Here is a 25,957-nt window from a genome sequence, read left to right on the forward strand (position 1 = left end):
ATTGTCCATCCCACCCTCCTGGAGCCTCTACCAGCGAATATTGGACAAAAAGTAGGAAAGCATAATGGGCAGGCCGCCAGTCAAACTACATTTGGTTTACAGTAATTAAATCCGGTATAATAAAGAGTGCTGTTACTGTTACTGTTAGATACATTTGAGTCATTAAGAGAAACATAATTGGACTTTTCCTTTATGACCTAACCGTGTTAAATGTAAACCAGGCATAACTGTAAAATCATTGTTATATCAGGGTAATGGCTTTTTCATGAGTATCTTAAGTGAGTGAATGAGTTTAGTCTGGGACTTGGAACAGCAATGTCTAAATGGGATATATAGTGGTTTGTTTTCTGTGAAGTAATATATTACAATTGATTGTTTTGTCTATAAGATATGTAAAATATAACTTGTACTTACAGTACAAATAATCAATTTATTGTCTTCCACTTATCCAAAGTCGAGTAGCAGCAGGTTCACCAAGGTAGTTTAGGTGTCTATCTATTGCTCCTTTTGAGTGAAGGAGCAGTGGTTTAATCCAAATGTCCAAATTTGGACCTGACAATCTTATAAAAGAAGCTAATTTTATCACATATCGGCGATCTTCAGTCATTACCTAAAACTTGCAACCGTAGTTGAGGACTGTAATGTAGACTAATTCAGAGCTTTGCCTTCTGGTTCAGGACCCTCCTTACCACAGTGGTTTGTACAATGTCTGCATTACTCCTGACACTACACAGCATCAATTTGCCCGTCAAACTTACCCTAGATGTTACTGTCACTTGTGAATAAGACCCCAGGATGCTGAACTCCTTCAAACAGCTCACTCCCTGGCAGAGAACCATAACCTCAGACTCTGTGGTGCTAACTCTCCTCCCAGCACTTTTTATGCTGTTATGTAAATGATAACTGTATGTTGCACTTGTTGACTGGAGGAAATGGTCAACATGATGGGAAATTTCAGACTTAGTTCAAGTGTCTGTTGTTGTTGAAAAACAAGTGGTTCAGCCCTTGAGCACTGGAATTGCCCTCCCTTGGTTAATGTGTGTTTTTGTGTGCAAAGCACCCCCTGCTGGTGGGTCCAGCTATTGCATAATTGGGGCTTAAATGGGTGCAGTTACTGTACAGTGTGGACACCCCCTCTCAGGAGCAGTGGGTGGAAGGTGCCTGGGAACTGACTGGAATCTGCCTGGGAACTGGCTGGCAGCCGACTGGGAGAACTGAGCTGAGATGAGCTGCTGCATCTGTACAGCTGCATCTGTACAGTACACCAAGAGAGCAGAACAGAGTGTGTGCCCACTCACATGCACACACGCCAACATATCCTCTGGGTGATTAGCTTTATTCTAGGGCGCTGAAGATTACAGTACAAGGACAGGCTGACATACACACACACATACTAACATCTCGATGCACACTTGCATGCCATAACATGCAGTACAAGTCATGTCCTTCCTTTTAGACACACTCATCTAAAGGCTTAGTACAGTGGAAAGAAAATCAGGACAACACAAAGGAAAGCTTTAAAGAGACGAAAAATGAGAAAAAGAATCTGTATATGAAAGGAACTGTGAGTTACTGTTACAATTTCATATGACATTAATGTCACACATTAAAAATGCACAAATTCTAAATATTACATACTTGAATGCGCACATCACAACAGTTATAATAATATAATAATTTTATTATATTACAGTCAGACATCATAGCTGCTTTGGCATTGATTGCACGTTCACTATCAATTTTAGTAATGCCTGTAACAGTGGTTCTGCTAAACTCAGACTCAGTCACATGACAGTAATGCCCTTATGCAGCGAGTCCTTTCACATAAGTTGCACTATAAATGTGCAGCGTGACGGGCCTCTAAGGCCTCTGACTGTGCCGACATATTTGTCATTGCCAAATGGCCAAATGCACTCAGTTATTTTTACAAGCAGCAGTTATAATGATGAAAGGACAGGGGTGGAATGGAGTGTTGGAGGAGGGGGTTGTTTCTACTGTGATTCATCAGTCTGGCTTTTGCTCTTGTTCAGTAACTATACTGTATGCCCTCTCTCAGAATATTCTCAACCATGTGTTTAAAAAAATTGTAAACATGGTCACTCAATGTCAAACCATAGAGTGCAATTAGTAGTCATGTCTACGCTAACACATTAAATGTAGTTATTTATTTAGGAAATACCTTTCTTAATAACACATAATCGATAATGTTATGTTACAGTTTCATAAAGTTAGCTCAACTTAGGTCATGCTTCTTCTAATAATTGAGCTTTAGTGGTGCTGGTAGACATATTTTAGAACTTTATAGAGCTCCTGGCTGTGTCCAGTCTTGTTTATGCTTAGCTGAACTGAACTAGTTGCATCCGAATATTTTAATGAGTTACACACAGGAAGAACATTTTGGTGTCTCCAATTGTATATGAGATCTCAGGGCCTAGATGCTAGTTGTTCTGTACTGTAAATGTATGTGAGAGAGTGTGATCTTTTCCAGCTTTCAGGCATGTGGTGGTAGGTGGGGTCGGAGTGGGGCTCTAGTCAGCATAGTAGTGAAGCTGGGCACGAGTTGGTCCGGTCTCGTTTCTTCTCTCTTTCTCTCCATCTCTCTGTCTCCAAGTATGAGTTACCACACTGATGCAAGTCCAGCTGGCCAGCACTGTCAGTGTTGCCATGGCAATGTGTATGCGAGTATGTGTGTGTTAATGTGTGTGTAGGAGGAGACACACACTTAGACACGCCCTGGTGTTCTGTCTTGTTGCTTGGAGGAATAACTGGTAACTTGATTAGGGGACTTTGTCTAGACAAGGCTGGCGTCCTTGTGGCTTTTACTGATGCTGAAGGAGAGATGTGTCATCCACTTCTTGGTCTTTAATTGTGGTAGACTTTATCGATAGCCCTTACGCCTTGTCATGCCTTCACCCCCCTTCCTGCTTTGTTTTTCAGTCTTACCTATATCTTCCTTACGTCTTAATTTGTGATGTTTGCTCTTTTTATTACTTTTTACCTTGTTCAGTTCTCTTCTTTCTTTCTGCTGTTCCTCTGCACCTCTACCTTTTTACCCGACTCTGCATCACTCCATCCTTTTCTCCCCTGATCTATCACTCTATTCTATTAAGCATGGTAATAGTAAGGTGTATGGAAATGAATGCGCCACTTTTTTGCCCCCCCACATTAGTCTAATTGGTAGATTCTATTCTCCCTACTGATCAAGTGTGGGTGGTCAGACTGGGATTCATAATGATATTTATGTGTGCCTACATGCACACTGGAGATGTATCAGGGTTTCTCCTTGTGTGAGCGTGTTTGAGAGAGAGGAAGAAACACTTGTGCTGTGAGAGTCAGCATGTGTGTGTCACATTGCATGCACCTAGTCTACAGTACATGGATCCCATCGTATGCGTTTCTTTTCACTCATTAAGCACATTGGTGTGGATGCAATGAGATGAGATCGGGGAGAGCGTCACAGCCTTGGCAGGAGATATGAGGCTCATCTGATGCCTGTTTGCATCAACGCTGTGTGGCACCTGTCAGCTTGAGACATGCACACACTGTGATGTGCTGAGATACTTTGACACTGTGTGTGTGAGCAAGTTTGTGTTGAAGTCATGGTCCCTGTGGCAGAGCTCCCAGCATACAAATTGATTTTTTTCCTTCTTTTTGCACTCTTGTGCCACTTGATACACATCCTATTTCATTTACTACGGCTGCCAAGCTCAGAGGTTTCTCCGTCTTTGTCCTTCTCATCCTTCTTTTTTTTTTTCCCCTCCTCCTCACTGCCATTACTCCTGCAACCTATGTCCTTGTGAAAACTTGGATGCCTTGCCAGGATGTTCTAAGTAGCTCATTAGGATTCATATAGGAATCCCATTTCATGCCAGAAAGTTCCCAGCGAAAGGTTCTCCGAGTTTCATCTATCCTATTCAAAATAAAATAGATTTTTGCAATGTCATGTGCTGTATTGTAGATTTCTTTCTTGCCCACTATTAGGTAATAGAAACCTCAAGGTTCTTGTGAGGCTTAAACATATTCAACTGTCAAAATATATTTATGCTTGTGTCCGTACCTCTTTTTCTTAGTGTAGTCTTGAGCAAGTCAAAGTCACCATTGTATGAATGCCTGCAAAAGCATGTTTTCGTGCTCACGTCACAGTCAGCAGTGAGTGGTAAGCCTCATCGAGTAGAGGACCCCTTCTGATAAAATGATTGCATGTTCTCACCACTTCAGCCCCCAACATGTAATTAGTTTCAAATCCACAGGCAGTTTCAGCCACCAGCTAACTGATGACAGGGAGCACCACAGGGCATAGCTTGGCATGGCACTGTGCATCTTTCCCTCCTCTCTCTCACCTCCTCCCACTGCTGTCACCCTCATCAGTCACTGCCAGAATCCAGTTTGATTTGTTTTTGAAAGCATCTACATGCCTCACAGGGAATATTTAGAATCTCCTTTTCCATATTCAGCTCCCATGTCTTCTCGACACATGAATCATTCATTTATTTGTTTTTTTTTTTTTTTTTTTGTAAATCTCATGTCTTCACTTGTTAACTACGTGAAATTTGACTTCTCTGATTTATGAGGTTACCATGGTTGTTGTCAGGGCATCATTTCTGAATTCACTATCATCTCAAACAATTATTCTGCATTATTTTAAATGATATAGCCATTTATACCAGTCACAATAACCTAGATGGTGGCATGCAAATACAAACTAATTCAAACCTCATATGGGTCCAACACATATAGGACACATGCAGGTTTGCAAGTTTAGACTCAGGAACACACAACTGAAACCATCTTATTATTGTAGTAATCTGTTATATGCCATCAACTAGCATGTAGTCCATGCGGCCATACATCACAAGCATCACCTATTTTGCATAGATGCATAGAGGAATTTTGTTGTGCCACTTTTTAGTGTGATCTGGCCATAACAGAAAGGAAAACATTTAACATTTAATATAATGCTTATTATTTATTTTTCTGTTCTCATTTTCTCTCATCTTGGTGACCTCAAGCAAGAAACATACACATTGCCAGAGAGATTAATCTGTTTACACTGAAATTGTTTCAGGTTAGAGGACGTTACCTCGCCACACCTTTGATATTATTGCTAAGGGCTTATCAGTGGTGCCTGGCCTGCCCATTTATGGGTTTTTTTTGTGTGTCTGCATCTGAATTCCTCTGGAAGACTTTAATAGGTTTGTCTATTTTACAAGGAAACACACACAGTGAGAAAAGATACGGGCCACCCTAGTCATTTATTCTGCCTCTCTTCTTCATTATTTTTAGCCAAACACAAAGCATCTAACAAAATGGTCACTACGTTGACTTCCTGCAATGACAACTCAGGGATAAATTAAATACTGTATGCTCTCTTTCCTTGTTAGTTCACTCATCAGTATCAGCTGTCTGGGGAGAAAAATAGCAGTGCTTCCTGTGTAAGGTCTCGTTACCCTGCGACTTTGTGTTACTGATGTCACGGAAACCAGCAGGACTAATCCATTAAGGACCATCCACTGGGAACAGAGAGATCAGACCTGAGCAAATTGTCACTACTTATCATTAGACACACTTTGCTCTACAATACCACAGAGAGCCGTTTAAGGCTTGGCCTAAACTCAGTCTTTATTTTACAGAGCAGAAATAGAGCCTTGGTAAGGGAGGAACTAGTGAGGAGGGGTGGGAGCAAGGGGCCAGAAGGAGCATGAGAGCTGCAGGACACTGAGCAGAGAAAAAAAAGGAGGAGCTTGCAATGCCAGACATAAAATATTTTTTTAAGGTCTTATGGCAGGGCATTGCTTATTTACTTTGTTAAAAGACTAAACTGTCTTTCCATTGGTGGCGCATTTATCCAAACTGTAGTTTTTGTTGTTTTTTTCTCTGCTACTTTTGCTGGGTTGTCGTTTTGTCGTTTGTCGTTTACAGCAAGTGGAGCTACGCAATTTTAAAAACGTTTGTTATATAATGTCAAATTGAATATAATGTTTTCAACATATAGCGCATATCTAACACACATATGGCATTAAGGGAATAAGCCAGGCATCTAATAAACCCTTTCCAATAAATCAATCTCACAAATGTGTTAAGATTTAGACACGTTATTAATTTATTATGTGTCCTGTAGTTTGGATTTAAACTCGTGCAGAAGTATTGACATAATGTTAAGTGCCAATATCAGCATGTTTACACATTAAGATAGCAAACACCGTACCTGTGTGCTAAACTGCACATTGTTAATGTCATTGTAAGGTTGTAACCCTAAACCACTGTACAATCTGTGAGGTTGTATTTAGTCACAAAATGAATGGTTTTCTATCACTGCAGCGAAATCTTTAGGTTTACTCTCTGACAATTCCTTTCTAATTACACTGTTTGTTTTACACTGTAAACGCGTATATGCAGACAAAATTACCTGGGCTATTTATTGAACAAAGGTAAAATCTACAAAATCTTGACAACAGGCTTTATACACCCAGTGTCACCCAGTGTGGTACCACACAGCTACTTACTTTTATCTAGTTTCTTTCATAAAACCATACATGTAAACACACAGAGATGGGGAATCTACACACACACACAAGTATGAGTCATGCACAGCATCAGTTTGACATGCAGCCTACTCTTCCAGGCAGAGCCATGCCTTTTTGGATCAAACTAGATTGTTGGAGCATTAAGTCGGTAAGAGCTCCTGCAGACAAACAGGTAAACAAAACGTTTACTGTATGTTTGTCCCCTGAGTATCCAGAAGATGATTTTGTCTTATTTCAGAAATATCAGATTGAATCACTCTGTCTCTCATCTGTCCCCTTTCGCCCCTCTTGTTCTTACTTGCTCACCACTGTAGATTTTGGTGTGTGCTCTGGGAGCATAAAAGCGTAACTAAACCTAAACCTAACTGTTGGATAGGTTTTCAATGATCAATTTTTGAATTTAGATATTAGATATTAGTTTTTTTTTGTGTGTGTGTGTATGTGTGTTAAGCTTTAAAGCATGGTTTCTCCTTCAAGAGTGAGAGTGAGGTAGAGAGAATAGTTTTTGAAAAATCTACATTTTGTGCTATTGTCTTTTTTTTTTTTTTTTTGTCTGTACAAATATGGCTCATTTAATTTTTCTTTGTGTGTGTTCCAGCTACCATCATTTTGAATGAGCTAAATTGGACTGAGACCTTGGAGGATGTTTTCCGGAAAAACAAGGAGGAAGATCCCTCAATCCTCTGGCAGGTGTTTGGTTCTGCCACTGGACTGGCTCGATACTACCCAGGTGAGCAGCCCAGCGGTTAGTGGAGTATCTCCATTAGCTTGATAACCTTAGAAGATAAAATTGATCATCACTCTTGATATATAGTACTGTTAAAGACAGGAGAAAATTACATATTGACATATTCAGGTGCCTCAAATCCAACCATAATGTGAAGTAAACATATTTTCCTTGCCCAATTGTTCACTCTGTTATATACCAGCATCACCTTGGATTGACTCGAGCAATTCAGCCAATAAGATTGACCTCTACGATGTGCGAAGGCGACCGTGGTGAGTGCACGTTTCCTATCGGATGTGCAGTTTTTGTTTCTGTGTCTCCAAGCATGTCCTTGTCTGTCATTATTGCAGTTTGTCAAGAATAAATGTTAATTACTCATATTACCTGTTTGATAATAATATTAAATATTAATTAGCAAAACACTTGAAAATTGTAAATTGAATCAACTAATTACACATGAGCATCTATACACATGCACAGTTTAAACAATCAAAACCAGGTCTCTGACCAAAACCAAACAAGCACATCAGTGCAATATGATGATTAAGTCCCTGCAGATCAAAGGGTAACAATAAAAAAACTAAATTAGTCACCTTAATACGATTATATATTACAATTGGCCAGAAGCCAGTAATATTGTTTGAACCATGGTATTAAGTTTCATTAGAACACTGAATAAAGGCAAACAGCCTTTCAAAGAAAAGGGAGAAGAAGAGATTAATGGTCTGAGTGGTTCCACATGACACGTGATAGAAAGTGATATGTTTATTTGCTCAAAGAATGATCAGAGTAATGAGGCTGCAGAATTTACAATCTCAAAACTCAAATTTGAGATATGACTTTGTGTTTTCTCCAAAATAGTTCTCAAAAAGCATTTCTCCATTTAATCATGATCTGTGTTCTCCTCCTTGGTGTGTACATCTCTTTATGTGCTTAACAAATGTATATGTCTGTTATTACTCACCAGGTACATTCAGGGGGCGGCGTCACCCAAGGACATGCTGATCGTAGTGGATGCGTGAGTGACAATCTTATGATTCATCCATTACAGTCGGGTTTTCTTTTCTTTTGTGCGCCAGAAGGCCCTGATGCTCTCTCTGATTGGCTGTGCCCCCTTGGGTGCTGCTACATTGTGCTCACGGCTGCCTCAAAGCTTATGTGACACTGACAAACTGAAATAAAAGTAGTCAGTGTGTAAGGCAGCCTCTTCTTTTATAGTCCAGTTATTTCAGTCTGTCATAAAAATGTAGGGTTACAAGAGATCTTATGCATAGAGAAATCTGGAGCAACAACGGCTATTCCTGGGCTATATTACATATACTACATATATGGATTATATTTGAGAAACTCACAATTTAAATGTCTTCATTTCATATTAGTACTTAAGACTGGGAAAGCTGAAGTTATTTTGTGTATTTACCAAATTAATGTGGTGTTTGCCTCTTATGAAGTAGCGTTAAATTGTAGTTATGAATTACAGACTTTGAGGTTAGTAGGGCTGCAGTTGTAAAATATGAATCACAAGTTATTGCTGATTGTTGATAACCAGTCCGAGAGGTTTTTTCCATACCTGACCCCAGTACTGCAGACCTGTCATTTGCTGACTAGCTTAGAGAGAAAACAATAGCACTTTAATGCAGTAGATCTCCCCGCTAGGACAAACAAGGTAGAATTGTTGCCATTTAAGAGTGAGACAGTCCTCAGAATTGAGATTGTGATCTAGAAACATTTAATTGAACAGCTCAAAATACAGCTCTGTATTTTTACTATTGTCAATGCAATTAAAAATGGTATGGTAATGGTAAAGGAAAATGCCTGCTGCATATAAGAACATAGGATGGTGTTGTGTAATCATGTATTTATAATAGAATCAAAGTGATTTCCACTCAGATGAGGTTTCATTGTAAGTGACAGTCATGGCACAGCACCAGGGCTAAATTACATTGCAGTATGATGAATATGAAACTAAATTTGGCCACTTGCAGCTCTTAACACAGCTCTTACTAATTGGCTCACAGAGGATTGATGAGTGGTTAGCAGACATTAAAAGCTCCACCATCATGCTTGGAACTCCACTCCTCATTTTTCTGTCCCTCTCTGTTCTTTTACCTTCCAGAACCAATTAAGTGCTATACTCACAAACCCATCTGTACAAGAGCAGTACAGTATGGAATATTATTAAAGGGGTGTCGTCTTAATTGACTAAACTCTATATTATTGATTTTCATGTTGCCATTCACAATGTAATTTTGTAATTTATGTAATGTAATTTTGTGTGTGTACATCATTAGCTGAGGCAAGGTGACAAGGCACTAAGCTCATGTCGAAAAACATTTAGTCATGAGGTCTGATAGTGTATCTCTGACCCATCTTCCAACAACCTGAGTTAGTCTTTACCTTAGTGCGAGCTTTGTGAGGTTATACTTCAAAATGAGACACTCCTACGGTTTATGTTAGCGCTCAATTAAACTAGTGAATCAGTTTTTGTTTTTTCATTTATTTTTATCTGTAATATTATTTTGTAAAATACAGACCATGTCTTTTTTAAACTTCAGGAGTGGCAGTGTTTCGGGTCTTACACTCAAACTCATCCGAACATCCGTTAACAAGATGCTGGAAACCCTGTCTGACGATGACTACGTGAACGTGGTTTTTGTGAGTAACACAGCCAATACTTAGCAGTAAAATAATAATAATACATTTATATTGATTTATGTGTATTTATACGTTGATATTTACTTTAGAAATATTTTTTTAACATTTACTTCTGCAACTGTGTGTGTGTATTGAATTTCCAGGTGCACAAAGTGCTGAATATTAATGTGGACATATTTGTGGCTTGACTGTTTGAGTGGCTTTACTCCTGTGGTGTGAGTCATTGGTTTACACATGCCGGTGACTCTTGAGCAACCTTTTCAATGTACCTCACGTAGAAGGATCTTAAGGATCTGGAAGCCATACTTAGATGCATGTGTGCATGTCTGTCTCAATCTATCTGTGTATGTGTATGTTGTGTGTGCATGCGTGTTTATTTAGGGGTATGCATGAGAGAAGTGTCTCAAGAGCATCAGATCAAATTCAAGTATGTGTGCCTAATAGAGCAAACGCATGACACAGGTTGAATAAACCCTGAATTGTCACAAGATAAGTTTGACAAATGAATGTGTGCTGCTTCATCACCCCCTTAAATGATTTGCTGACATGAGGATCGAGGAAATAGTCATCCATCATGATTTAAAGCTCCATACAGTCGTTGTTTGAGCCGGATTGTCGCTTCTTAGCAACATTGGTTGAGGAAAGAAGTAGTTTTGAGTGGGTGCAATGGTTATTTGCTGTTGGACGAATTTGTACTGTAAGTACTTGAAGTATCATTTTGGTGGCAGTCACACTATATATTATTAAGACGAAATGTTGAACAGCACTGCTCTAACTTGATTTTTGAGCCTTTAGAGACGGTGCTAATATGTACATTATTTTATGTTGTTTCTGGACAACTATCAAACCCTGCTGTTTGTATTTAAAGAGTGCAGCTGAGGTTAGTTTTGTGCAACAATGCAAGGTGAATTAATAACTTTACATTGTCCTTTCAGGTCTTGCTTGTGTTAAATGCGGCAAAAGAAAAACAGGAAGGTTGTCTGCTGTTGTTTGTGGTTGCACAAATGTATACCAATTTAAATAAAGGTGGTTTTTGCAGCCGAAATGTAATTGAATGTTTCACACTCTTAGTTGTATACATAAGACATGGCAGTGGTATCAAATTATCTTTTTTTTCTTTGCTCTTACCAAGAAAGTGTATAAATGTATGTGCCAGAATGTTTCAGCGTCCTTCTTTCTCTTCTTTTGTCCCTTAATGGGTAGCGTGCATAAAAACCCCTAAATGCCACATGACAAGTTAGCATTTTTTAATGTACAAAGTGGGCATGAATCATCAGTGAATTTCCTTATTAGAAGGCATTTGTATAACTACCTAAAGCAAACAGGTGGCCTCTCTGGCTGCAAACTCCACGGCTCAATGTATCACTCCAGTTACTTTCATTTTTGGCACAGGGTGCGTCATATACTTGGATGTGACTGTGCTCTGTCCAAAATCAGCTTTATCCTTCGTTGCCTTATGTTTGTCATACTTCCACTCTGTCCTAATAGCGGTGAATATACATTACTTTTTTTCAGTGTACTTTCCAAATGAAACTTTAATTACATTTTCTTTCACTTCCTTTAATAAAGCGGGAGGTTTGTGTTTTGTTTGGAGCTTTCAAATCAGCTGAGTGAAAGTGCTTTTGAAGTTAATGAAATCAGGCAACAGTCTAATAAGTATATTGATGGCATCCAGTTCAATTTTTAGACCTCTTAACATTTTGAAGCTTTTTGAAAGTACAATCGTCTATAGCCTTTAGTAAAAGTGTAGTTTAAAAGTATAGCTGTGTTTCAGATTGAGCCTACTTAGCTGGAAAATGCTTTATCATCTATTTCTCTATACTAGCATGTTAATGTACACACCTTGAGGTATCACATCACAAACACACTTTTAACCAGAGAAACAAACTACAGCAACTCCAAAGCCTAACAGTATGTTGCTGTCAAATCTATTATTACCTCAACTTTTATACTGTACTAAACACAGGATGCTTCATTTTATGGGTTGCATCGTCTCCTTCTAGATTCTTGGGATCTAGTATGAGATGTGGCTGAATGAGTTTCCCTTTAATGTAAATTGTTGTTTCGATTTATAAAGTGCTTCCTAAGAACCTTCTTAAAATCTTCTTAACATTCTTAAAAAAGATACTTTCTAGGATTTTAAACCCCGTGGCATGTAAATAATGTTCTACCAACTGTAAATAGTCTACTATATTTATTTATGCATGCATGCATTCGTGTGTGTGTGTGTGTGTGTGTTTTAGTACTTCTGCAGTGACATAGTTGGTGGCAATGAACAATTAAAGTTTTACCCACATATAGTAGTGTATGCTGTCCTGCTGAGCTTTTATTACTGTGTCTGTGATATTTTAAGATGTGTTTTAAAAGTTAGATGAAGTTTTAGTTAACTGTGGTTTATATTAGCGCATGTAGGCGGATGTCTGTTTAAAGGACGGAAGTCTTGGCAGCATTTCCTTAGAAACTTCCCCCAATAGTTGGAAACAGACACTGCAAACTGGAACATCCTTTTGTATTCTAAAAACATAAACCCAAGTAGACAGGAAGAAATAGCAAAGAGGTGATAGATGGAAACAAGTAGTGTTGGGATTATGTAAATATAATTTTTCTATAAGTGCAGCAATATGACCTCAGTAGATTAGTAATGTCATTAGTTCCTTTTAAAATTCTGCAGTATGTGCAGTCACTAAAGTGGATAATGGGAACAAGTAATGTTACTTTAATGCATATTAGACTACATGGGGACACTATGAGAGTAACACAGACGTAGCTAAAGTAAGTAGCTAACCTAAGACGTTTCCTGCTTATAAGAACTCTCTTGTGAATTCTTCTGACACCCTGGTTTTCCGTGTGTCTTTCATGAACATACATGTATTACTTCAGTCCTATTTAGTAGTCTGAACTTTCTGCTCTGTGTATGTTGCTGAAAAGTTCTTGTGTGTTTTGAACAGGATCATGATTAGAGGGGTGTATTCAAGGCCAAAACAGATGTTAGGTGCTAATGAGCCATGTCCCTGTCCCTCCTCCATAGATGTTGTGTTGTGTGTGTGTGTGTGTGTGTGTGTGTGTGTGTGTGTGTGTGTGTGTGTGTGTGTGTGTGTGTGTGTGTGTGTGTTGCATGAATTGATTGGGTTTCATCTGTTCCTCCACATTAACTATTCACCAGTATTAATCTGAAGATGCTTTATATGTAGACCTGTGTAAATGTACTTTAACCAGTTAGAGTAATGTCTGTCTCATTGGTATGATCCCTGCATAATCAAGCTCTTTGGTTCTTTTTTTTGTACCTCCTTATGCCACTGTTTACAAACCCCTTCCTGCTCTCCTGCCAATCTTTCCTTCTGCTCCCATAGCTCCCTTCGGTCTGTGCAGATTTAATTAAAACATTAATTTCATTTCACACGTATCAAATTTTTACAAAAGCAATGCCAAGTAGTAAAATTATTAGCAGAGATCAGTAGATCTATTTAGTCCATCACATAATATTTTTAGTATATTGATATTTTTTTATCTACATCAATTAAGTATATTTTTAAAATACCTTATTTAAAGTCTGTCCAATATGTTTAAGGGACACTGCAACGAAGGGAAAACAGGCCACATATTTAAAAGAAAATATGTGAAAGTGCCTTCCCTCCACTTCCCATCATTCCTCCTTCCCTTTTCCCTGCAGTTCAATGAAAAGGCCTTCAATGCAGTGAAGTGCTTTCAGAACCTTGTGCAGGCCAACGTTCGCAATAAGAGGGTCCTCAAAGATGGAGTGAAGAACATCACTGCGAAGGGTATCACCAACTACACAGCCGGCTTCGAGCTGGCTTTCGAGCAACTTGCACAGGTAACATATCACTGTGTTTGACTAACTTAAAGACATAGGAGTTTGTGTAGTTGGAATATAGGGATAAGGATGTTATGGTTAATCTGTTGAATTTAAGTTATTATTTTATTAAATTTTTAATTTTCATTAAATTTTGAGGAAGTTTGGGACATAAGATACAATGACAACTCAATCCAAGTGGTCTTTGCAGGAAGAGTAAGTATTTGTCGACCTCATCTGGTTGTTTTGGGCATTGCAGTTTCGTGTATTATTGCAGGAGCTCAGGTTTAATCATCCTCTGCAATGTGTAGTGTAAGGAGGCATTAGCTCTGATTTCTTTTTTCAACCATCAGATTGTGTGAATGAATATTTTCACTTCCCCTTGCCTCTGTATCCTCTAGAATGTGTCAAGAGCCAACTGTAACAAGATCATCATGCTCTTCACTGACGGAGGAGAGGAGCGGGCAGAGGAGTTCTTCAAAAAATACAACCCAAAGCAAGCGGTAGGACTGCAGACACACAGTCACAGATTAGAATATGTTGCTTTTCGTCGTGTTCAGTTTTTGACACTTCCTTTCTCACACAGGTGCGCATCTTCACATTTTCAGTAGGTCAACATAACTACGACAAAGAGCCAATAAAGTCGATGGCCTGCAATAATAAAGGTACAAGCTTCAGTTAGATTCCCATCTGTGCTTTGTTGTTCTGTTGGATAAAGTCAAAACCAAAGAACTGAACTGAGATTCAGGTTCTGCATAAATGGGTGCTATCAGTAATATATATCAGTAACACACGCGGAAAACAGCCAGGTTTTGAATAATAAGCCTGTTAAACACAAAATGGATCTTTATATTTTTGGTTGACTTTTTTTTAATACCATATAACATTATTGACTTTTAGACCACATTAGAATACTGGATCAAAATTAATGTCACCACTTGCTAATATGCCTATTTTTCTATTTAAGGCTATTACTATGAGATCCCATCTATAGGTGCCATTAGGCTAAACACCCAGGTATGTACATGTTCACTCTTAAGGATACAATTGTGTGTCTTTCGCATTAGCTGTGTCCTTGTGCTACTTAACTATTTGTGTATTGTGCCCCCTTGTGGTTCAGTGTTAGATGTTCAGGTTGCAAACTAAAACTCAAATCCTCTCATCCTCTTTTCTTATGTAGGAGTACCTGGATGTTTTGGGTAGACCTATGGTTAAAGCTGACCAAATGGCCAAAAATGTTCAGTGGACAAACGTCTACCTAGATGCTCTGGTATGTTTTATGCATTCTGTCACACAATACATGATTGCACATTTCAAGTTAAAGTGAAGACAGTGGGTCTCTTTACGACAAGTGTGGGAAAGACGGAGGTGGCGATGGCCTTCATAGAAGGTAGAGCTTTCCAAGAATTAGATTGTTTTGAAATTGTTCTGTTTTCTGTCAGATGAAATTTTCAGATAAGTCCTGCAAAATATTTAAACATTTGCTGTTATCCTGGTAAACTCAGCTTCAACTCTGCTCCAATTTTGCATGTCAAGTGGAAGATAAATTTGGTTTTTAAAAGAATTCTGCATTAATCAATTTTTGTGATGCAGAAGCTTCTATCAGGATTTACTTTTAGGCAACTGTGCAGATAAGAAATCAGTCTGGAAAACTGAGCCAAATGGTTTGGATGTAATCGTCAGTTCACTGATAAGAAGCTGTCAACTTTTTTGACTATATTGACCTCATTATTACCAGAAACGTCTCTGCCTTAAGTTACATAAAACAGCTTATTTTTAAGCTGTGGCTGTTGTTTTCACACTGGCCTAGTGATTGTGACAGTGGCAGTGTTTTACCGAACTTTACTGATGTTGTATTGTACAGAAATAGATAAAGTATTTTGTGAATCAATACCACTAACAACAGCATGACTGGATTGCTTAAATACTTAATGTATATTCAATATGTTGTATGTTTTTGCCTTGCAGGAGCTAGGCCTGGTGATCACTGGAACTCTGCCTGTCTTCAACAAGACAAAGTCAGGACCAGAGGTAGGCAAAAAAAAAAAAAACATTTGTGGATTCCTACTCATCTAATTGAAATCCTAATTAACTCATTTATGTTATTTCCATAGTTATTGTACATGGTTAATCTCAGTTTCTTCTTGATCTATTTGTTCACTGTGTCTTGTTAGTCATTTATAGTTGACTTACTGACGAAATTTAGTGTATGTTTGACACTTTGACCCCATGGGAAATTTTGAAGTCTGTGGTTTTAGGACACGTCATAATGTGTACCAGACTATAAAATAAACAATACTCTTAATTATCGTTTCATCCTTTACTTTAATCCTCTGCTTTCTTGTGGCTCTTTCTTATGTCCTCCTATGCTGAGGTCCCTCAAAGCTCTCCCATGTGCCTCCAGAGGAAGAGAATCTAGGATGTCATAAAGCAGAAATCAAAAAGAGATCAATCCTGCAGATCAGAGAGACAAATGATCCGGTAGCTAAGTGCTTCAAGATGAGTTTACATGTCTACCTCGCAGGGTTCGGGGTTACCTCGACTATGACTGAAAACAAGGCTGGAAATGCCTTGTCAGTGAGTCATGACGGCCTGTAAAGCTTTTGGGAATGAGACTGTCCAGATTTCTATTGCACTCCATTTCCTTGAAATCATTCAGAATACACGGAGGGACTTGACTCATCCAGACAGAACAGCAGGACTCATAAGTGGATCTTAGAGTGACTCTTTCTGTCCCTGATTTTATTTTCCTCAGAAATCTCAGAACCAGCTCATCTTGGGCGTAATGGCTATTGATGTGTCGCTGGAAGATATCAAGAGACTCACACCTCGGTTTACTGTAAGATCACACACTACATAAATAAACCTATACAGGAAACAAACCAGCTTTTATGTACAGTACTAGTCATATTTGATACCTGTGTTCCTCTGTTTCTTGTAGTTTGGACCAAATGGCTATTACTTTGCCATTGACCCCAATGGATATGTGCTGCTGCACCCTAATCTCCAGCCACTGGTAGGCCAAATTGTGTTACAAAATGCACCTTCACAAAAAGATTCTGTATATTTATTATTCTATCATTAAGTTTCCTTTGGTCTGCCGGAGCATCTCTGCTGCAGATGTTCATCTGAATTACTACACTGACTGTGTTTGTATCATTTGGCTAGCAGTTCAGTTCCTATTTTTGTTAAAAAATATCTCCAGCACATGGCTCCAGGATGGTGTTTGTTGAAACATGGCAACATGTTTCTCTGACCTTTGAGATACGCACTCCTCTTTTAAATTATGCATGCACGCATTGGTCACAGATGATTACAACAATCAAAACCCAAAGTTAACAAACACATAAATCCACAGTTTGTTACTTTTTCAAAATATTAGAAGCTGTTTTTGGAAACGTTTAATCACTGGTGCTCATTTTCCATTGTACTGAAATTCATTATTTACAATTATAAATTCTAGTATTTAATACTGACTAATTGTCTGCATTTCCATGTAGACTGCCAAGTTTCATGAACCTGTAACACTGGACTTCCTGGATGCAGAAATAGAGAATGAGATCAAAGTGGAGGTTTGGAAAACTGATTATTCCAATTTTTATAATTCCATGAGCTCATGTCAGAAAGAGCTGCATTGTAATTTGTCAGTATCATATGACTGATTATTTTTTTAGATTTTTCTCAATTCTGTCAACAGATCAGAAAAAAAATGATTGATGGACAAACAGGAAATTACACAATTTCTACACTTGTGAAATCCCAAGATGAGGTAATGTTATATTGCATGTTCATGTAGTTCGTGACAATAATAAATCAATCTTCTTGAATTTCACATGTGCACTGACCAAACTCTTGCCCTCAAAGCGCTACATTGACCAAGAGAAGAGGACATATACTTTTGCACCAGTAAAGGGGACAGATTACAGGTGACTTTTATATAATGTATAGATAACGTGACATGGTGTTAAGTGTGTAATTACTTTTTTAAAGCACAGTTCAGAAATCCAGCTGGCCTCCACTGATACACTTGTTTATCATAACTGCCTAAAATGTAATTGCTGTGATTGGGACTGCGTTTGGACTGCAGTCTTAAGTTCAAGATAAAGCCCAGGCAATTTGGAATCATGAGGCCCATCTCAGGGCAGTTTTCACAGCTTGAATGTACTCTTCTCCTAAAAATCCTTTTATGTCCTCTCTCAGCCTGGCCCTGGTACTTCCAGAGTACAGTATGCATTACATCCGAGCCACAATTGGTGACACAATCACCCAGGCAAAATGTAAGTGTCATTTTCAATTCTCTCTCCTGTTTCTACTGTAGTTTTGGTAAATTTACAGATACATTTCTATGACTAATAATATGACATTATGCTCTATATAAGGCAGAGAAACACACATCTATATACATTTACACTACCCCTGCATGCCTTCGGCTCTTTTGTCACTATAGCCACACACAATCAATTGTGATGCTGTTCAGCTTTTTTGTTGCCAGACAGTGGGACGAGTGGCTCCAGTGTCCCCTTTCACACATACAGTATTCATTAATTCATTTAAAGCTAAATGTCTCACTCTGTGTGTATCTCCAAGTGTGTATCTGTGTGCGTGCTCAGGCCTATTGAATAGTATATGTTGGATCAAAGGCTCCATATGTGTGGTACTGTTCTATCATGTCTCTTTGGAACCATGTCTCTTCTCACTATTAATAAATGTCATTGGCTTATAGTGCAATGTTCACAGGACAGTTTTATCGCATGTGTGTTCACTGCATAATTACTTATGCTTTTTTTTTGTATTATATAAACTTTATATTATTGGCAACCATTTCTGAAAGATGTACCTACTTTTAGGCAGCTATTCTGTACTTTTTATATCAGAATGCTATGAAATAATTAACTGGCAGAAAGCTAAAGGTTAATTTACCACCTTCATTTTTTCTTGTTGTGAGTTGTTAGCAGGACGCACTCTGTCTGGTTGTGCTCTTAAAGTTGTTCCAACAACTCAGAGAGATATGTTGTGAAATAACATAACTTAACGTGTATGTTGACTCTCAAACAAGTTTTATGTTCCTCCTAGTTAAATTAATGAGAGCAATCAAAGCGCTGCCTGAATGGTTGGTACTCAGTTTAAAGTGCATACATGCTTTTGAGATTTTAGTAAAATTTACTGTTTACTTCCCTGGAGCACTACTCTGATCGTAACCACAACCACTAGAATGTAATGTATAAAAACATCTAACTTTAGCCTAAAACCCCAAATCAGTCCACATAATCAGTGTAAACATTCGCTCATTATAAACACTCATCTCACCCTAAATTACCTAGAACACCTCTTGTATTTTCCATTGGCTGCTTACTTGAGGTTTAAGTCAAAGTAAGCAACCCTTTTTTCCTTTCCTTCTCTTTTTTTTCCAACTCCCTCTTTCCTCTCCTCACCTCTTTAACCTCCTCCGTCCTCCTGTTCTCCTGCCCTCCTCAATTCTTGACCATTCCTGGTGTGTTGGACCTCTTCAGCATTTTTAGGCAAGTATTACCCTCCTGTGCTTTACCTCTTAACCCCTGTCTGTTCTTCATACTCTCACACTACCAGCAGACTTTGGATGTAACTTCACTTCTAACCTGGTTCATCAAATGTGGTGTTACTCACAAACACCAGAGTAGTAGTTAGTAGCTTCTGATAAATCATAATTGTTGTACTGAATCAAGCCAGCTTCAGCTTCGCATGCAATGCGCACCCACACAGCATGTTGCAGACAATGTGTATGTGTGTGTGTGTGTATGTGTGTCTGTGCATGTATTTATTTAACCCCCACCTGTTTCAGTGGCCCTCAGATGTGGTTTTGGCACTAACCCACTATGGACAGGATTTTTGCATTATTTAAAGGTGAAGCCATAAAGGGAAAAGCTGTGAGTTTGCACTCAAAACATGAGTCGCTGCTTTTTCTTAGTTTTCCCTTTTTGACTCACTTGGAGTTTTACAGCCTTGTTAAATAACTACTAGTAAAAGACAGGGTTCCTCTTAATATACTGACCTTCATCTCCTCTGGACATCCTGTGTGCTTTATCATGTCCTAATTCTTTTTGTCAGGCATTTGTTAAGGATTTACAGGTCCTTATCTTGTACATGTATGTGTCTGTGGGATTAGTTTATGATGAAATCCATTTACATTGGATGGGTTATAGGTGTGAATCTTACATATTTTACCAATTCAGGCATGTGAGAGTGCAGAAAATATATGCAGACAGCACTCCCCAAATCTCCCTGTGCTCCATCAGTACTAGATACTTTGTTGGATTAGTACGTGGTGACGGAATATCAAAGAAAAAACACATGGGTGCAATTATTACCCAATCATGACCACCAAAGAGGACAAGGGGTAGCCCATGTCGTCATGAGAAATTTTGCTGTACAGTATAATCAACTGTCGACACCATGTGCTTTGGAGAATGTCAAAGGAAAGTCAAGGTTATGAGCTGCGGTTAATATCACTCAGTTCATTCTGATGTGCAATATTGCAATGCAAATACATCACTGAAAAGCAGTAAGCCCTCAGATTTACTCCGTCACCAAAAGAATGCTAATATTAATGCTAAAACACATTTAAATCATAACTTTAAAGATTTCTGACCACATTTTAAGTCTCTCTTTGTGTTCTCCATCAGCACTGTCTCCATTTACATCCAAAGGCCTAAAACCCTTTGTTCACAATGCAATATTTCTATTCAGGACTCGCTCTGTGAATAAAATATTGTGTCACCTTTGACCTCTGTGGTTTTACCCTGTCTTTTTTTCCCTTTCTTTTCCCTCTCGTCTTGTCTCCCTCCCTGGGGGATGATTCTCTCATTCGCTCACTTTCTCTCTGCTGGGATTTTTTCCACTCCAGGGAAAAATGGCAAGTATTTTTTTTTTCTTTACTTTCATCTCTCTCCTCCTGTTCTTGAGCCTTGTCAGTCCTTTACCCAATATGTTTAAGTCCTACTTATTTATACTTGATTTTGTATATTTCTTGGTGTTACTTATATGTGCAATGTAACTGTCCACAACCTTTCCTTCAGTTTACCCAGTTTTATAAATGATGCAAATGAATAAATGCACCCTCTGCTTTTATTTTATTTTTTATCATTATCTCTTTGTTATTACCAACAAAGAGATAATGTTATTTCTTAGCCCAGCAGTAAAGTCTGACTTTAAAATGTTGGATCTTAAGAATAACATGTTTTAGATGGAAAATCAGGACTCGATTCTCATTTCAGTTTTTGCTTAAAATAGGAATTCTCTCTTAATGGTGAACTGTTTAGTATATAACCTGCAGTACAGTGCCCAGTGGAGCACCATCTGTACACAGTGATACTTTCAGATTACTAATAAACCCTGTGGGAGAGAATCTCATAATACTTTATATCTTTTAATAGTTTCTGAAAGTCTGCTGGCGGACAAGTTTGATGAGTATGGCTACACATTTATTGCACCAAGGTAAGATGGTATGAAATTGTGTATGAATCTGTGGATTACAATGTTTTTCACTTCTAGCACGGAAAGCGTGACTCTATATACAGGCTAATTTCAATCAGCTTAATCAGCTTTTATCTTCTCTACATCATTATAAAGTTCCTTTGTTTCCCACAGGATGTACTGTAAGGACTTGAAGCCCCCTGACAAGAACAAAAACAACACAGAGTTCCTCATGGAGTTCAACAATTATATAGACACCAAGACTCCAAACGACCCCATGTGTAAGTTATAAAAAAATAAAGAAATGTTTTCTGAAATATCTCTTTCCACTTTACGATCTCCTGATATCATCACTTATGCCTTTGTCTTTAAGAATCAAAGCTTTTATAGTGGATATTATTGTAGTTTGGAACACACTCGAATCTTGTTCTCACTAGAAATTCCTATCTGCATCTTAAACAGCTGCTACACTGGTTTTGCTACAGTGCTATGTATATGTGAATACATTTCAGCCATTTTGCTTGGCATTAATGTGCGCATTGCACATTTAATGAAGGAGGAACAAAAAAAACCAAAACCTATCCCCAGAGATCTCTCTCTCCAGTGAAATACAGGTCTGACAGGATGGTTTGGTGTGCATGACCAGGCAGTGCTTTGTAATGTGGAACCCCTGTGTTCGTGTTACCCATTTGATGCTAACTCTAAAAGTCTGACCATCACACGGCTGAGTGCACATGTGTGAGGCTTGTCTGCTTAGATGTGACACACACGCTTGCACACACACAATATTTATCAGTAATATGCCTTCCACACCCCACCTATAGCCGCTCGACCTCATCCAATTACTGTGTGTTTGTGAGAAAGAGCAGGACACGTCAAGCCAAGAGCGTGAGCAGAGCAATAAAACACGAAGCAGGGGCCAGTGGACCTTCACCCAAACATCTGACCAATGCATTAACATCCTTACTATTTCGTACATGGACTCATTAATATGCATCACTCTCTTTCTTCACTAGTTGACTAAAACAAAAAGTTTCCCTGGATATGTATAAAAGTTTTTAATTGTGTTGTATAGTATATTTGGATGGTTTGCATTAAAGAACTCATTTCAAACATTTTAACATGATCAATCCAATAAAACTTTTCACCCAATTGAAATATTACTTTCACCATTATTAGCTGCTAGTTTAATGGAGTCCATAGGGAGCTCAGAAAAAGAGAGAGAGGAGTAAGGCCGATGTGGACTATTGGTGGTTTGAGTATCGTTACACGGTTTGCTTGGTTAAGCCACTGCAGTGGCGAAGAAGTTGAAGTACATTAGAAATTCCTGGGCTGCCTCCAATAAAAGATCTCTAATGAAAACCACTGCACAAGAAGAGAAGGTGGGGTAGTCGGGAAATAAAGTGTTATACCAGCTGTTTTCTCTGATGTGTGTGGTGTGTCATAAAGGTTGGAAGAGGTGGTGGGGGTGTATCGACGAGTCTCGACGTTAATGGACTGAAACGGGTCGTCAGAGGGTTCAAAGAGACGGGCACGGCTGAAAAATGGGCGACCAGCTTTTATCGCCTGTTATGTTAATCATGTGGTCTTGTTAGATGTCTCAGAAAATAATTTGTTTAACCTACACCTACACTATATACTGCGAGGTTGGCTACAACACCTACACCTTAACAACAATGGGGGATATTAATAGATTTTTGTGAGCTTAAATACTTCCTCCAGTCCCTCAGCTTCATTCTAAGATTATGTAAGTTTTGAGATATTTGAGATATTTTAGAAATTCTGAAATGAGAAGTGTTTCTCTTTGATTATGTGAATGTGTGTATCATTAAGATGACCAACACATGTAACAGTCCCAGATGGTCTGCTCAAAAATGGTACAAAGAAGCCGTAACTTCCCACTACCCAGCATGTTAATCTAGTTTAAGGCAGCCCGCACTGGTTCATCGGCGTTGGCTTAGTTTTAAAAATTCCTGGAGTGAAATGTATGCAGGTGAAGACTTTTTAGCAACTTGTTTAGCAATATGCACTAAGGTCTAATGACGTGAACAAGAACTTGTGTAGTTTGGAGTGGGGACATCCTGCAGATGGACAGGCGCCTGGTCTCCACTTTGTTGGAGATGATTTTCCCGGCCAAGAGGGTGGAGAAGTTCAGAAATTATGATACGAAGTAGCATCAACAGCAAACCGACGGAGTTGTTTCTCCATCGTTCGCTGTCAATGTTTGATGTGTCACGACCTAACACAGATAGATACACAACAGCTGTGTGTGCAGAACATTTTTACTAACTTCTTTTTAAACAAAAAGATCCCAATTTATCAGATTGGTTCTAATTTGTTATGTAAATTTAAACACGTTGAGTATACTTCTTTTGCTTTTTGTCTGTTTGTGTCGTATCATATTGATCGTAAATGACATCCACTCTGTGGATCCTACCTTATTTGTCTTCTTTATCCTGCACATGACATGTTAAAAACAAGACTTTTCATCTGACAAAGACTAGACAGACATTCTGATAAATCAACAGACACGTGAATGGTACTCAGAGTTCAGGTGATACTGTTTTGTTGTTTAGGTAACGTGGAGCTGGTGAACAGGTTGCTCCTGGATGCTGGCATTACTTCAGACCTGATCAAGATTTGGAAAGAGACCAAGTTGCAGTAAGGGAAGCACCTTTGTTTAGCATTTTTTATCAGTTTTTGTGATCGAGCAAAACAAACTGAAATGTGGCATCAATTATCTTATTATTTGGTAATGAATTTCCAAGTGGAAAAATTCAATACAGATGGTTCAAGCTTTTGAGTATCACCAGTAAATGTCATGCAGGCATAAAGCACATTCCAGATTTTTGTAACTATATGTTTTATAGCTTTATCTTCTCTGCTTGTCAGGCAAGGTGTCTTGGCCAGATTTGTTGCCACTGATGGAGGGATCACACGGGTCTACCCCAAGAGGTACTTGTCAAATGATGGGAGCAGGGAGCTGATTTAGGAGCATGGGAAGGAGTAAATAATATGTTTGAGATTATCTGAGTAATAATGTGGTCTGCTAAAAACCTGCTGCTTGCATATGAAGTGCTTAATGCTGAATAAGTAATGGCATAAAAACGTTTAAATTTTGAACAATTATTTGATAATTCACTACTGCTTGTCAGGGTCTAGGTCATGGGGCTATAGACTAAGTAAAGCATCCCATAGAGCATGATCCTTATTGCTCTAGCTACTTTTTCCAGCTCTTCTTGGGAGATCTCTTGGGCCAAAACTGACTCAAACATAACATTTAAATTATTGCTAGTTATAGCCATATGCCAAGTTAAAATTAATTCATTATGATGGTAATGGATCGTCTTTACATCTCCACCTCTTGAGAGACTAATACTTTTTTCAGCTGAAAGCCTATATATGCAAAGCACATTAAACCCAATACAAGTCACTGAATTATCTACGGAGGACAGATTACAGTATGAGTCAGAGATAGCATGATTGTAAAATTACTTACATATACAAAGAAACATGGTTTCAAAGGGATTTTAAAGAATACCAGTAAACTGGCTTGTTAACACTTAGTGTGCAGACTTTCAAGGCAAAGAAGATGACTAAGAGGTTAAGCTGCATTAAATATAAATGAAAGGAAATGATGAAACAGAGTCCGTTGAGTTGCTATAGGTATTCAGAATGTGTCTTGTGTGTTTTCTCAGATTTAATAATGCTATGTGTACATGTGTGTGTTGTTTTTCTTGTTTTTTTTTTTTTTTTATGTGTTTGACAGTGCTGGACTGTACTGGAAAGAAGAAGCTGAGACATATGAGTCAAGTTTCTATAAACGGAGTCTGGACAATGATCTGTACATCTTCACTCCGACACCCTACCTCGCCAAAGAGAACGGTAAATAACAGCCACTGTGTTGTCTACATGTGCATATATACACATATATAACTATAAACAAATGCATATATCCTTTGTTCAATGTCTTCCAGCAAGTGACGACTCAGTGCTGGTGAGCAGAGCAATAAACGTCAATATTAATGGGATCACACTTAAGCCAGCTGGTAAGGATAAAGACAGAGTGTGTATTCATACATTTACACTGCTCATTTATCTAATTTACTGTCTTACTCTTAACTTTGTGTCTTATTTGCACATCTACGTTTGTAACTATTTAGCGTTAAACCTGCTCATTCCTTCTTTTTCCCTGACACACTTGTAGGCTCTTATTTAAAAACTGCTTCTCGACTGTTTATCTGTGTCCCCTTCTCCCTCTGACAAATACACACAAACCACACATCAAGTTGTCTAGTCTCCTGTGATCCTTGGCCAAATTTGCGTTTTCTAAGTTCAGAGAGTAAAGTTTACACAGAGGTCCAACATGATCTAGGATGTCTGGCTTTTGTGTTTTATCCTAGTTGTCGGTGTGAAGTTGGACATCAGTGCATGGATGGCGAGCTTTATCAACACCATGCAGAGGGCAAATGTGAGTAGATTCTATCTGCATGACACATACACGTGGACACACACTTGATCCAGACTTTGAGTTTCACCACTGGTCTACTCTGCTGTGGTTTCAGTGCAGTGATGAAATCTGTGGCTGCCAGAGAAACCACGAGGTAAGAAGTTTAATTCGATGTTTTTATTTTATAGAGAAGAATCATAAGAACGCAGCACTAGTTTTAATCGTCTCTTTGTGATTCTAGTATGTGGACTGTTTCCTTGTGGATGACGGAGGCTTCCTGGTGATGTCCAATAAAGATGAATATATTGATAAGGTGGGTCACTGGGTTTTGCTCCTAATCA

The 25,957-nt window shown here is 38.5% G+C and overlaps 1 protein-coding gene across 3 annotated transcripts in view; it reads left to right on the top strand.

Moving 5' to 3' along the window:
- The window catches only part of cacna2d1a (calcium channel, voltage-dependent, alpha 2/delta subunit 1a), a 66,803-nt gene that overhangs the window by 31,180 nt on the left and 9,666 nt on the right, over nucleotides 1-25,957 (top strand). The window contains exons 7-33 of one of the 3 annotated variants that reach the window (XM_026362651.1): nucleotides 7,123-7,254; nucleotides 7,454-7,523; nucleotides 8,219-8,269; nucleotides 9,807-9,906; nucleotides 13,577-13,738; nucleotides 14,119-14,220; nucleotides 14,304-14,382; nucleotides 14,685-14,734; nucleotides 14,898-14,987; nucleotides 15,686-15,748; nucleotides 16,473-16,556; nucleotides 16,659-16,733; nucleotides 17,218-17,289; nucleotides 17,415-17,486; nucleotides 17,582-17,643; nucleotides 17,918-17,994; nucleotides 19,228-19,236; nucleotides 20,598-20,606; nucleotides 21,127-21,187; nucleotides 21,341-21,447; nucleotides 23,743-23,827; nucleotides 24,059-24,121; nucleotides 24,936-25,051; nucleotides 25,144-25,215; nucleotides 25,570-25,637; nucleotides 25,732-25,770; nucleotides 25,858-25,929. In XM_026362651.1, coding sequence (XP_026218436.1) covers nucleotides 7,123-7,254; nucleotides 7,454-7,523; nucleotides 8,219-8,269; nucleotides 9,807-9,906; nucleotides 13,577-13,738; nucleotides 14,119-14,220; nucleotides 14,304-14,382; nucleotides 14,685-14,734; nucleotides 14,898-14,987; nucleotides 15,686-15,748; nucleotides 16,473-16,556; nucleotides 16,659-16,733; nucleotides 17,218-17,289; nucleotides 17,415-17,486; nucleotides 17,582-17,643; nucleotides 17,918-17,994; nucleotides 19,228-19,236; nucleotides 20,598-20,606; nucleotides 21,127-21,187; nucleotides 21,341-21,447; nucleotides 23,743-23,827; nucleotides 24,059-24,121; nucleotides 24,936-25,051; nucleotides 25,144-25,215; nucleotides 25,570-25,637; nucleotides 25,732-25,770; nucleotides 25,858-25,929 — 2,042 coding nt within the window. The remainder of the gene's footprint in view (nucleotides 1-7,122; nucleotides 7,255-7,453; nucleotides 7,524-8,218; nucleotides 8,270-9,806; nucleotides 9,907-13,576; nucleotides 13,739-14,118; nucleotides 14,221-14,303; nucleotides 14,383-14,684; nucleotides 14,735-14,897; nucleotides 14,988-15,685; nucleotides 15,749-16,472; nucleotides 16,557-16,658; nucleotides 16,734-17,217; nucleotides 17,290-17,414; nucleotides 17,487-17,581; nucleotides 17,644-17,917; nucleotides 17,995-19,227; nucleotides 19,237-20,597; nucleotides 20,607-21,126; nucleotides 21,188-21,340; nucleotides 21,448-23,742; nucleotides 23,828-24,058; nucleotides 24,122-24,935; nucleotides 25,052-25,143; nucleotides 25,216-25,569; nucleotides 25,638-25,731; nucleotides 25,771-25,857; nucleotides 25,930-25,957) is intronic. The other 2 variants (XM_026362652.1, XM_026362653.1) reach the window with 2 other exon arrangements.

This window comes from Anabas testudineus, chromosome 23 (genome assembly GCF_900324465.2).
Source record: "Anabas testudineus chromosome 23, fAnaTes1.2, whole genome shotgun sequence".
Taxonomy (NCBI): Eukaryota; Metazoa; Chordata; class Actinopteri; order Anabantiformes; family Anabantidae; genus Anabas; species Anabas testudineus.